Here is a 14,172-nt window from a genome sequence, read left to right as displayed (position 1 = left end):
GAGGAAAGGCATTTTTAAATGTTCCATAGCCCTGAAAACCAAGGTAACATTCTGTACTTACACATAAGTAATAAAGGTTAAGAAAAAGAAAAAGCAAATTATGCTTTGGTCAACAAATATTGTTTTTTTAAAACTGAAGTAAATATTTATATGCCAAGAAAATAGAGTTTGGGTGGCAAAAAGAGTAATTACAGACAACAAAACAAACTTTAATTGTTTTAATCTGTCAGAAATAACTGTTCTTTGTAAATATTCTTGCTCAAATTATTTATCTTGAACCTTATGCAATTGCCATTTTCCTTGAAAGAAATTGAAAAGCAGTGATATTTCACAGTTCACTAGCATAGCTATTATTCAGAAATCAAGAATATGTATGTCATCTAATTTTCTCTGCGTTGAAGCCTGCCCAGGGAAATGGAATAGAAAACACAGTGCTTTCTGTACTTTATATTTCATCTGCTCTGCACAGAAGTTCTGCAAAGCAAGTATTTCATTATTCCCATTTTCAAGTGTTTTGTCAAGACTGCATGATCAGGAAAGGAGGACACTAAGATTTCAAGTTAAGCTTCGCTGTGGCCAGAATGCATCCTTCTTTGGCCCATGCATTACCTCTCTGTGCTTAAAGGGGGAAAGGAAACTCCCGCCTTTGGGGAGCATCCTGAGGACCAACTTGGGGGTCACCACAGGTAACTCACTTACAGGCCATGAGCTTTTGGATCAGCATTTTGATAGCATCAAATTAATTACTGAAAAAGTCTTACATTTTCAAGAAAGAAAGAAAATGCAGGATTACTTTGGAAGATTGGCAAACAAGGTGATTATTTTCTATATAGTGGATTCACTTCTACAGTTTTCTTTTTGCTTTCATCACGGATATTCATTAAGACTCAGGTGACCTGAGCTATTTGGGCATAGCCCTGCTCCCTCTGCCTTTCTTTCCCTAGAGTATGCTTAACCAAATCCAATAGACTTGCAAGTTGGAGCGAGAGGCACCCTGTAGTGACGAGAGTGTATTTATTAAAGCAGTTTAAGGATGAAGCTATTTTTGGGATGTCTATAAACAACATTTGAAACTGGATAGCAGGTTGGAATTTAATCTGTGATTTGAGTCCAGCAAATAGCACCACATCCATCATTCCCATCCATCAGGAGACAAGACTCCTCCAACTACCCCTCCACTCCTATACACATTAGTTCTATGATCTCCAGAAATAGTAAACTTGCTAGAGATTCCTGCGGCTCTCTGGATTCTGAATTCATCACAGTAAGCAAAGAGGAAGGTTGGGAAATCATCTCAACTGCAAAGGGACCAAAGGCTTTGCTGTAGGATAGGAGATATTCACCCTCATCTGAAGTGCCTGTGATAATTCATCTACTTAATAATTCATCAACTTTTCTTTGCCTGCGCTATCTCAGGGTATGAATCTTGAGAGTTCAGAAAATTATCCAACTTTCTTTGCACATAAGTGATCTAAATAACTTCTATGAAGGGTTGCAAGCAGGGCGGAGCCATTTCTACCATATTCATTTCTCACAAAGTACAGCATTCAGATAAAGCCATCTCTGAGGAAAATTTGACTCACTTCTTCCCCCACCATCCATGGGCACTCTTTCTTCTTAAATACCTTTCAGTAGGAAGAAACAGCAATGGCAAGCTCATACTGCCGAGATGGGAGACAACAGAATCACAGTGAAAGATCATCTTAGTCTGTATTTTCCAAATCTTCACCAGGAGAGATAGATACTTCCTCAGAAACAATCCAAAAGTCCCCAAACTAATACAATGTGTGTCAATACAATATATGCATACAACGAAATATACCTCAATAAGGAATTAAGATGTGTTATATACATGCACCACCTTCCCACAAGGAGTCTAAACTGTGTAGCACACTCTTGTACTAATAAACTAAAACTCAAAAAAACAAATGAACAACTAATGCACATTATGATATAGATGAATCTTGTGCTAAGCCACTCACGGTGAAGCCACGTGTTGTGTTTTACATTTATGCTAGATTTCCAAAGCAGGAAAAGCTACACAGATACAGAGAAGTTTAATAGTTGCTTAGCACCAGGGAGAGGGTATCTGCAGGAAAATGGAGAGTGAGTGCTAACGGATACCATTTCTTCTGGGAATGAAGAATATACTAAAAGCCACCCAAATCTATATTTAACATGGCCATGTCGTGTAGATGATATCCCAAGAAAGCTGTCATATTTTACAATAAATAAATAATAATGCTACTAATAAGAGAAGTAATAATATCCTCAGGCTCTAACACAAAAACATGTGATTGAACATCTGGGGTGAGAGCCCAGGAATATGTAAAATGTGAGAATTCTGCCCAAAGAAATCCTGCCATCCACACTGGCTCAGCGCTGATAGTCATAAAGCCCATTAAGAAGCAGAAACAGTGCTCGCTTGGGCAGCACATATACTAAAAAGAAGCAGAAACACAGCATGTTTTTCAAAAACTCTTTATATATCCTACCTATCTGCCCTCTGAGAAGTAGCTAGGCAAACTTTTGTCTCTTTCTGTAGGTTGCCTCTTCACCCTGTTGGTTGTTTCATTTGCTATACAGAAGCTTTTGAATTTGATATGATCTCATTTAATGATTCTTGGTATTATTTCTTCTGCAGTTGGGGAGCCAAAGCTTTGACTGAGTCTTCAGAACTCTAGCACAATTTATTGTAGGAGAGGCCAAATTACGTTGTCACGCTCTACTGATGTTCTTGATTTTCTCTCTCACTCTCTCCCTCTCTCACCCGCTCTTTCTGTCTCTCTCCCTCTCTCTCCCTCCCCCGCTCTCCCTCTCTCGTCCTCTCTCACACTGTGACTTCCTAATTTCCGGTTCATTCTCTTCCCTCCCCTTTCAGGAAGTCAGAAGGATGTTCATGATTATTGTTTGCCTTAGGCTCCTGAGTAGAGTAGTAGAAGGTCACTAGCTACTCAGTTGCTAGGGTCCATATGACAACTGACAAGCCACTGAACATGGCCACAGTCTCCTTCTCCACAGAGCCCAGGAAGGAGGACAAAGCCAGCAGCCAGTCTTCCCGTGGCCACTATCTTACCATCACCACCTAGGTTCACTCAGCAAGCATGTAGTGTACAATTACTTCAGGCCAAGATTGTACTCTCTTTAGGGGGGTCTTAAGATTTCGAGGAAGGCAGAACTGCCTTATTGCAAACAAATACTTGGAGAATCATGATTTAGCCTCTCTAAGAACTCTCAGAGTTCAACGATGTTGATCCCAGAGGAAGAAATAATGTATAGAAAGTCTCCTTAAATATAGAGAACAGGTCTCACATGATCAGAATAGTGTTGGCATAGAGGGAAATTCAGCCGATAACTGCTGCTTGACAGAAAACAAAATAGTCACACTGGAGGAATTGCCAAAGGCTAATAAGCCACAGACAGGCTATTCCTAAAAAAAATCATACAGGAAAACAGTGTTGTATATGCAAAATATAAAGATTTTCAACTGCCACTTTATTTTTATATAACCCACAGCACATTTTTTCCAAGCAGCTTAAGTATAAAAATTAATTAGTTCATTGGTTCTAGTTTTCACTGGGTATAAATAGTCACTTAGAGACTTTTTAAACTAGTTTTTTTTTTATGCTAGCAGTAAAACTGATTAATGTATGGTTAAAAGATCTCTCATCTTTTAGAACTTTCTATACTTTTTTAGTATCTCTTCACAAACAGCTTGCATAGCTGCTTCTGAGACAGCATTTCAAATCTATTTTTTAAATATTGACAATAAAAAGCAGAGAAGTTTGATGGTCTCAAGTATAAATAAAATTTTATATTTCATTTTATGTGAGTGCTACAATCATTTCAAAGGGAAAATTGGATACAAATGCAGTATTTTCCCAAATGGTCGTGTGTTCAGAATGTCTGGCAGGCTGATAGCGTACCAACACTGATGTAAAAATTACCATTTTAATAGCATCAGTCTAAAGTACTAATCAGAGAAAATGTGACTCTTTAGAAGATAATTTTGGTCCAGCATCCTTGAATCCAGTGAATGACTTTTAGTTGGGAGAAGAAAGAAGGCATTTTTTTTCCTTTGGAAGCTATGTGGATCAGCATTTTGATACCACCAATTTATGAGATCTTGTCGCATTTCACATGGCCAGATGGCTGCATTGTGAGATGCTGTGGAAAGAAGAAATTGGTTTTTTTTTGGGGGGGGGGCAGAATAAACCATAAGTACATATTTGGTTGTATTCATCATTCAAATGCCTAGGTTTTAAAGGCATTTTGATATATTCCTTTTGATTAACATTTTTTAAACAGAATCTCCATAAAAATGATTTCCTTATTGGATTTTAATTAACTTCAAGAGAGTTGGGGACTTTCTCAGCAGAGCAAGTCAAAGGTGTCCCACTAATTTTCCCTAAGTGGGTGCTTAATACACTGACCTTCACTGTTGTGTTTGACTCTCTACACCGTCTAAAATGCCAACTAAAATTAATACAGGGAAACATAAAACTGTCCACAATCTGGGCTTGATGTTGGCAATCAAGTTCCTTTCACATGTGTTTGTGGGTTTTTTTAACAGATATAGTAGCACTGTTTTTGTCTGACTTGGTTTGTAAATGCAGTTACCTCACAGAAGTTACTGTGAATTACAAATTATGTTACTTTGTCTCACTTTGCTGGATTTTCATGTCAGCTTTTTTCTCAGAATAGCATTTTGCAAAAATATATTGTATAAGGAACCAATAAAATTTCACAGCAAAAGTTTAATTTCAAAAATTTCACAACAAACTCTAGTTATAAAAAAAGTTATAAATAGAAAAATAATCAAGATTGTTTGACTAAAATAACCCATAATACCAAAGAAAATAGAATATAGCCATTGCACATTCAGAGTTCTACTGTATATACAGAGCTTAAAGACCATTTTATTAGATTATGTAGATATGAAAACCACAAAGTGACACCATTTTCTCTGTGATATTTATTCTTCCAGTGTTTTAGTTTAAAACTATAATAAAGACAGGAGAGTAACATTCAGTATCTGAACATGAGAGTTAGAGTTCTTGAGCAAGTGCTTCTGGAGGAAGCAGGAATTTGGATTCACTGCTGCTATTTTCTCCCTGAACTCACCCCACCCCAGCCTAAAACTGGAGCCCACCACCAGCTCCATTGCTCAGAATGGAGCACAGGGAGATCACCCCTTCAATTTCAACAGTGATGTATTTAACTACAATTATTTCTTTCCATTTAGACTCCGTTACATCTTGTTTTCCCTTAGTGAAGTGAACTAGATATTTGTGGGATCTGATCTGAGAGCAACTGAGTGAGGCTGTGCTTACATGAAACATATTTGTGGGGTTTGGGCTCACTTTCACATATTCATAAGCAGCTGCTAGCCATCTCCATGCAGGATTGGTTTCTGCCTTCTATCGCAGAGAGTGGCAACTATAGCAGACTTGCTTGTGACACAAAAGTGTCAGGACAATCACATCATATGAGAATGTCCTACATTTTCCAATGCCTAATACATGCAGGGACTGGAGAGGAAATAAGATATATCTGCCAGGAGCTAGTCTGTGTAGCATTCTTCAGGTCATGAGATATGTAAGATTTAAATACAAAACTGAGTTCTCAGTGATACCCAGTCAACACAAAACCTCTCTTGAAAGGAATTTGTTATTGCAGCATTGAAATTTATAAACACACCATGCATTTCTTTTCTTTTCTCATGGAATCACAAGATGGCCAATCAGTTAAATATCTATGTTTGTAGAACACAAAAATATAATGTTCCCACAAATAGTAAGTAAGCCTGTAAGAACTCATACATGAAAGAAATTATACATAGTAGCTTCCCACTAAATTTGACACTAAGCTAAAAAAAAAACTGTACAAGATATTGTCAATAAAATTCTGATTAGCTGACAAAATTTAATCAACCATGTTAAAAAGCAACAGAATGACCTTTCTATTCTCCCTACAGAAAATGACTTATAAAATTTCTATCCTATTAAGGGATCAAAGAATAAGCAGTTAGAAATACATGGGGGAAAAGGTACTATGGTGTTATAATTGGGCGGTTGACTAGTTACCATTCAGGAAGTTTTCAGTACTTTTAGTATTTCAAGCTTTTCTACATTGAATATTGTTGTGATTCCTTCTTTCTTTGAAAAAAATTCATTTTTATATGTAATTAAAACTTTACTGCTCCTTTTCTTATAGAAATTTTCCCCAGATTGTACATACCTCAGGATTTAGTACATACAAGGGCATGTACTAAAATACCTGGCTTATCCTAACCACCAGGGTACAGGGAAACGTGCAAAGCCACATACGAACAAGAGGTTGCTTTGGGTCTGGCTTTGTTTCTATCTCGGCCAAGCTAACAAAACCAATTGTGAAAGATTTCCATCAGAGGCCAGCTGAATTTCATTTTGTAACCAAGAATGAAGAAAATTATTATTGTGGATGCCTCTGCTTGGTCTCTGGTCTCTGTTTTCCCTTCTCCCACTGAAATATGAGATAAGAAGAGCTTTTTGATACTTCCAAAGGTGAGGTAATGAGCCTGTTCTGAAGATGAATGAAAAATGGTCTAAATAATTCAATAACTACAGTCTTTCGATGCACCTTGATGAAAGTCCTTGAGTATTAATGGATATTGAACTCTCTTTCCAAAGGCAAAATTGCAATTATTGTACAAATATTTTCAAAGTGCTCTAGATCATGAATTGCTTCTGATCTCCATCTGCTACTGGTGCTTCCACCAGTGCTGTCTGCAAAGGGACTTATGTTCAATGCCTTCCTAATATCCCAGAGGAAAGGAATCTGGGAATGGGAGGGAGTGTAGGCAAAAACTCCTGGCCCTTTTCTCTCCCTGATGCCCATCAAGTTATCACAATGGCCAGGCCCTCTCTAGCAATGCACTGTGGGCCTGGGAGCCCATGACATTTGACAAAACCCTCATCATCTGGGAATAAAGCAGTAATGATCTTCATACTTCAGCAATGTGTACATGTGAGAGTTGTCAGAGCCTTTCTCAAAAGCTTCCGATCATTTTGTTTGCTTGCTTGTTTGCTTTTGTCTTTTTATTTCAAAAAGAAAAGGGATAGGCTGTGTCTGAGAAATCATAACCCCAGACATCGAATTGAAATCAGAACGTCCCTTGTATCTACAGGTATCTAATAAGTCCAAACATCCAAATAAATTTCCTGATAATTCACATCCTGTGCTTCATATGGTCAAAGCAACTACACATGCTTTTAGCAAGATAAAAAATTTCATTCACATTATCTCACCTAACATGATCCTTCCAAGATCTTATTTCCAGCACTTCTTTTCTACAGGCCTGAACCATAATCAGACTTTTCCTCTCTTGTTTTTTGATCACATAGTGCATTTTCTCATATTGAAGTATTACTGCTGCTTTCCAACCTCCCTCTTTTGCTATGAAACACAGCCTTTTAAAAAAATGTCTTTCAAGAACAAGTGTCACCTCCTTGGTTTACATTCCTTAAGCCTTTCTCTCCACCCCTCATTGGAGCCCTCATAGTCATTTTCTACCAATGTGATGATGCACCTAGAATTTAAATCGTAACAATAAATGTGTTGCTGTTTGAAACTATTTAATATTGTCCCTATTGCTTTTCAACTCATTCAAGCCTTTGTCTGAGATGACCAACGAAGAAACAATCTGTACAAGATTTTAAAAGTTACATTGCACTGTGTACACAGAGGCAAAGGAAAATCCACCTATTGCACACTGTATTAAAAGCAGGCCTAGGGCCGGGGATTTAGCTCAGTGGTTCCGCCGCCTGCGGCGCAAGTGCAAGGACCGGAGTTCGATTCCCCAGTACCAAAAACAAAACAAAATAAAACAAACAAACAAACAAAACACATCAATAAAGCAGGCCTGAAGTAAGAAGAGCTAGATGGACAGAAGTGGTTGTTGTAATTGTAAACAGGAGCTTAGAGCATCCTGCTTTCTTTTAAAAGGACTTCTAGGGCTGGGGATTTAGCTCAGCGGTTTGGTGGCCTGCCTTTGCAAGCGCAAAGACTCAAGTTCAATCCCCGGTACCAAAAAAAAAAAAAAAAAAAACTAAAAGGACTTCTAAAAGGTTTTCATTTAACTGACTCCTTGCTACTCTCTTTCCCAGGTCTGCTTTGTGAACCTGGATGTGAACAGGGATGCATGTAGCACAGAGCACCTGCAGCAGGTAACACTGGGACTCGAGCTTCCAGGAGCTCATGGCAGGGATTCATCTACAAACGATGCTAATTTTTCTTTTCGTTCCTTTTTTTTTTTTTTTTTTTGTACTGGGGATAGAACTCAGTCCTTGCACTTGTGAGACAGGTGCCAGAATGATGCTCATTTTATAAGGGGCTCTTCCACAGATGGCTTCATCACATCCATTTCCTTGACCTCCCCTTGCTACTTTCCCATGCAACTTGGCCTTCTTACGTTTGTTGACCTTGCTTTTCCACGCAAGCAGCATGGCTCCATCCAACACCACCTATTACCCACTAGCGCTTTCCGTAGCTACTCTCTTCTTTCATCACTCGGAAACACCCTGTCTGACAAGGCTTCCAAAGGGTTTATAAAACATGATTTCTGCAAGCCAGCACTTCTCTCTGCCTCAGGTTTGCTCCTTCTTGTTGCTTTCATAAAATTTGACTTTTAACCTTGCCTTTCTTGTCTCGCACTCATCTGAAGCTCCAACTTACTTTTTGAACCGTGAAGGAGCTCAGTGCCCCAAGCTCATCCCAGGTTGTGAGCAAAGCTGATATAATTCCTTGGCAAGATGTAAGCATGTGAATGTCCAGTTAGTTCTTTGGGAACAGAGCCTGCCGTATAATGGGAAGAATTAAATCCATGCCCAAAGCTAATCAGATTTGATCTCACCACTTTTTTTTCTTTTTCCCTTTTTTTTTTTTTTTTTTTTTTATACTAGAGATCGAACTCGGGACCTTGTGTGACCTCACCACTTGATTTAATGCTGTTCAGTGTACAACAGAATTCCATTTATAGCTTCATTGTCATACAACAACAGACCAATTGTACACTAACTCAGCACCTAGTTATTTTGTAACCAGTGGTTGCAGTTATTCACTTATTCCTGCACTTCTTCTTAGCCTCTTAAAGAACCCAGTTGCAAAAAAAAAAAAAAAAAAAACCACAAAAAATAAAATAAAAATGCTGGGGATTTAGCTCAATGGTTCCACTGCCTGGCAAGTGTGAGGACCCGAGTTTGATCCCCAGTATCAAAAAAAAAAGAACCCAGTTTCTTACACAGATTATCCATTAGACCTTTTCACCAAGCTCCAAGTACCATTGTCTGTGCAGAGCTGCAAATATTTTTTAAAAATAGGTTTTACATACTCTTTGATTGGATGGAATTCTTGTACAGAGTCCATCAAAGAGACAGCAGGGAGGATGAAAGCAGGTGGGCCTCGTAAGAACTCCATGTTTGAAGAATTTATGTGAGTTGCTTGAGACAATCTCCTGGGACAGCTTACAACAGACACACTGGCACTGATTTTTGAGATTTGTGCAAGTCACTAATCTTTGGATCTTATGCTGTTTGGGTATAAAATAAAAGTAATAATATCAATAGGGCTTTTGTGGAGATTCAAAGCAATAAGATGTAACATATATGTAATCTTTAGCATAGTGCTTAGAACATGGTCAAAATAAAATCAAAGGTAGTCATTCATTATTGTTGCTGTTGTTCTTGACTATTAGAAGATTATTAGGAAACAGTTCTCTAAAGCAAAATATTTCCAAACTCCTGTTTTTATTTATGGTATGACAGCAATTGTTAAATATTCACTTTGGAAAATTTAGAACCAAAGAGTTTTTAAAGATTAAATTTTCTACTCTAACCTTAACTCTTATGCTTTAAGTTTATACAGCTGCTTCCAGGAATAGCCTTAGTAGATTAAGTAATCTGTAGAATGAGTAAATCGTCCTTGCATGTAAAATAGTGTGAGAAGAGCATTTGAAAAGTGAAACAAAATCATCTAAGCTCATGATGATTCTTGCTCTACAGAAACTGATCAATGTTTCACCAGACCTTCCAAAAATCATCAGCTCTATGAACGTCCAACAGCCAAAAGAAAATGAAATTGTCCTCCTAAGTGGCCTAGCATCTGGAAATCTCCAGGCAGATTTTCAAGTTTCACAGGTAGGAAACTTAAGTTCTCAGTTATTTACTTAAGGATAAGTTATCTCTAGACAGCTTAGTATAGATTGATATGAACCCAAAACAGACACTACACACAAGCACCTACAATATAATAATCAGTGGTGCCTCTGTATTTGATAGTACTCTTCATGTGTATTCCTCCCAAATATTGCTACTCAGAGTTTGATAGAACTTTGCTTGTATCAATTCCAAATTTCTATTATATTCGCAAGTTCATGGTAACATTGCACTTGACCTAGAGCAGACGTACCCACGTTACTTATTTATCTTGGTTTTCTACAAATCTAATAAGTAAAACAGAATTGTCTTCTCTTTTCAGAACAGTGCCAAAATTTCAATTCATATTGTCTGAATCCTGTTGCATCATTTTCCTAAGTGTAATTTACTCCTTGGGAAATACCAAACTAGCAAAGCTAATAATTAAAGAACAGCTGCCCAGTGATGGAAAAGGAATTTCCTGGGCCTGAAGAATGAAATTCTAAGAAATAAAAGAATGCTATTCAAAACGAAGGAACTAAAATACTACTATTATTATTCAGTATGTCAACATTAATTGATATTATATAAACATAGCACTTTATTTGAAGAAATATAGGAAAAGCCATTCAATTGATTTTCAAAGAAAATTTACATAGCATGGCCCATTATAATTTTCTAATGAAGACATCAATCTAAGAGTAATTTTCTTAATGAGGCTAGGTTTCTAAAAAATAAAAAAGGGTTTTAAGTGCCCTCTATATTAGGCAAAACCATAATTCTCAGAAATAATATTCAAACCTAAATTTTCTTTCCTGTTGTATCCTAGTAAGGAGTCCCTACTCCACCAGATAAAAGGTTTTGCTTCATCTATGGTGGAGCTCATTAATATAACATGAAATTTCAAGTGTGGCTGCTAAATAGAAGATTAAACCTCTTAGAAACCAAAACTGTTTTCCTTTTCATACTAAACCAAGGCAGAGGATAAGGAACATTCACCTCCCCTTGACCTGGACATATATCTGCAGACTGGTGTAGTAGTTTTCATTAATAAACAGGAAGTCTGTAGCTTACAACAACAGGGATCTTGCTAGCCAGAAAAGCAACATAAATGAATAGATATCATTTTGGATTTCATTTTGGACCCATTCATAATATCATGATAGGATCAATTTCTATTTTGCAGGATTAACTTGTAGAAAGAAATGAATATGTGAAAGTGTGTTGTATAAAATAAATATTACTCTTTGTTACACAAGAAGAATAAAAGTTTAAGTATCCCAACCTAGTATAAAAACTACAATTAAAACTATGCTTCTTCTTCAAAAATACTGTTTTGGAAAAAATGCGTTATCTCTGAGTTTTAAGTATAGTAATGATTTTTATAAACATTGTGATCAATCAATTTACATATGAGAAGGCTTTATCACTACATAATCATATATCTCTGATTTTGCAGCTACTAGCAAGACTACGTGGTATAAATTTAACGTGAATTTTATGTGATTTTTGGTCTGTCACCAAATTATACATTATAATATAAAATATAGTGTGGAATGAAGACCTTATTCCTATTTTCTTTAACACATTCATACACTTTTTACTAAAGTGCTTCTGCTTCATACAATATTTCTCCTAGCTCTTACCAAGTGCAGGTTAATGGAAAATTCAACTTCCTTGTGATTTCCCTATGAAGATTGATGCTGGCATCAATTGGACCTGACCTTGAATTGAGCTCCCTCGACACCAATTAACCCTGGTCAGAATTTTTAATTAAACAAGGCAGAAAATTGGCTTAAACCAAAAGAGAATGTCTTGCCTCCCATAAACAAATGTGGCAGGAAGATCAGACGCAGGGATTTGAACAAGGTCATAAGGACACAGACTTTTCTCTTTTCTGCTTTCTCTTTGTCCCATTACAAACAAGCCCTTGACACAAGGATCCCCGTTTTGATGGCTCCCAGCAAAAATCTCACTGAGTCTCATCAACTGTCACATGTCACCTGCCCCTTGCGAAAGCAATCGTGACGGTTTGAGGAATCCATTGTTCACAGCGGCCAGCCCTGACTTGCATGGTCGCCTGTGCAGCTGGAGATAAATGAACTCAGTCTGAATTACTTGGAAACAGTACCCCACGGGGTATGAGAACCAGAAGGGAAAATGAAGCTAGGTCATAAAAGTAACAGAGATGTTCACTGAGATCAGGGGAGTCAAACTGCCAAGAGCTCATTAAAACCATCCATTCAATCCATTCAGAGATGTGTTCAAAGCCAGGCACCACCACACGGGCTCAGGCCTGGAGTCCCAGAAGATTGAAGCCAGAGGATCACTTGAGCCCAAAAGTTCAAGACAATGGAGTGAGATCCCAGAGTGACATCCCATCTCAAAGCAAACAAACAAAGCACCCACAGTTTTGCATAGCTTCTCAATCTAAGCTCCATTGAGTATTGTTTATGAGCCACCTCTCTCAGAAGCACGTCATGCTTTTTACAGTAAGGCTCTCCCTCGCTTGCCCTGTACCGTTTGGCCTTTCTACAGTTCTGTGGAGCTGCCAAGTCATTTTTTAGGTATGCTGGCCCGTATGTTTGCAAAGATCATCAGTGCAAGGGAAGCACTTCAATACTGAACCCTATCCCAGCCAGCTACAGCAAGTACTTACTCATGTAAGGATATTCTTAGTGTGACTGCTTTATTCCGTGGAAGTTGGCTATGTATTTATTCATAAATAAAGACAGACAGATGGGCAGAGGCAACTTGAGCTGGGTGAGTCCGCAAAGTCTGAATCAGTCATTCTTTTGTTGTTTTTTTTTTTTTTTTTTTTTTTTTTTTTTGGTACCAGGGATTGAACTCAGGTCCTTGTGCTTGCAAGGCAGGCTACCGAACCGCTGAGCTAAATCCCCAGCCCCTGAATCAGTCATTCTAAGGGAATAATGACCAATCCCATAGAGAAAGGGAATAAACAAGCCAGTGTACACCTTTGACCCAGGAAATTATAATATCAAAGGAGATTTTCAGTGATCAAGTGAACATTTAGGAGGCCAGATAACATGTTACTCATTCCTTATTTTTTCTTATTATTTTCATGTCTTTTTTTTCTGAAAAAAAAATTTCTTGGAAGCTAATAATAAAAATGAAATAAAATATTATGAGAGCAACTTGGTAAGTACAAAGGACAATTCAAAGGACTTTCCTTTTGTATTCAAACAATTGAAAGATGAAGTAGAAAGAAAGCATAACAAAAACTGAAATGAGGTGGCAGGGTGGAGTATTAGGAACACGCAGAGTATGATCCAGTTACCAACTGGCTAGGTTTGTTTGGGCAAAATAAGTGCAATAGTGTTGCAAGAATAATGTATATAATTTACTGTTTTTGCTTCTTGCAAAGTTTTTCTTTTCCTTGCCAGAAGTTTTCTCTTTGTTTTTTCACATCTTTGTCTTTTCTTTTAGAAAATTACTCCCTTGTTTGTTTATATATTGTTGCACTTATATAATTAAATACTACAACTGGTAAAATGTTTTAAAATGTATAATATCTCTCAGTCGCTCTTATATTTGTTTAACAAATATTTATTTACATATGTACAAAATGTTAAACACTTGTGGAGGTGCAAGGGATACAGTGGCAAACAAAGTCCAATATTGTGCTTTCTCAGGGCTCCGTTACAGTTGAGTAATCTCTTGGACTTTATTTGCTGTGGGTCTAATTAATGTATGCAAACAAGTATACAGCTGTCCACCTACAGGTCTGAAAAGGTCAATGAATATCTACCAGCATGCCATGCAGGAGAGCTGCCAGAAGAGAGCCTTAAGATAAACAATGAAATCTTTAGGAAAAATAATAACCACAAAGACCATATGACTACTAATGGTACAGGAAAATGCTAAGTAGAAAATACAAGTATAAGCAACTTTTTTATTCCTACAAAAGCAAATTTTGGGGGCCAGGGATTTAGCTCAGTGTTTCTGCCCTCTGCCTCACAACTGCAAGGCCCTGAGTTCG

At 37.4% G+C, this 14,172-nt stretch overlaps 1 protein-coding gene across 5 annotated transcripts in view; it reads left to right on the top strand.

Annotated features, from left to right (window-relative positions):
- Sphkap (SPHK1 interactor, AKAP domain containing) overlaps nt 1-14,172 on the top strand; it is a 166,740-nt gene that overhangs the window by 115,442 nt on the left and 37,126 nt on the right. For all 5 annotated transcript variants that reach the window (XM_010608140.1, XM_010608138.1, XM_010608139.1 and 2 more), the window contains exons 4-5: nt 8,148-8,207; nt 10,041-10,175. In XM_010608140.1, the coding sequence (XP_010606442.1) occupies nt 8,148-8,207; nt 10,041-10,175 (195 nt within the window). The remainder of the gene's footprint in view (nt 1-8,147; nt 8,208-10,040; nt 10,176-14,172) is intronic.

This window comes from Fukomys damarensis, unplaced genomic scaffold, assembly GCF_012274545.1.
Source record: "Fukomys damarensis isolate Sample0158 unplaced genomic scaffold, DMR_v1.0_HiC HiC_scaffold_16, whole genome shotgun sequence".
NCBI lineage: Eukaryota > Metazoa > Chordata > Mammalia > Rodentia > Bathyergidae > Fukomys > Fukomys damarensis.
The sequence above is the reverse complement of the archived record's forward strand: the minus strand, read 5'-3'. Positions and strand labels throughout refer to the sequence as shown.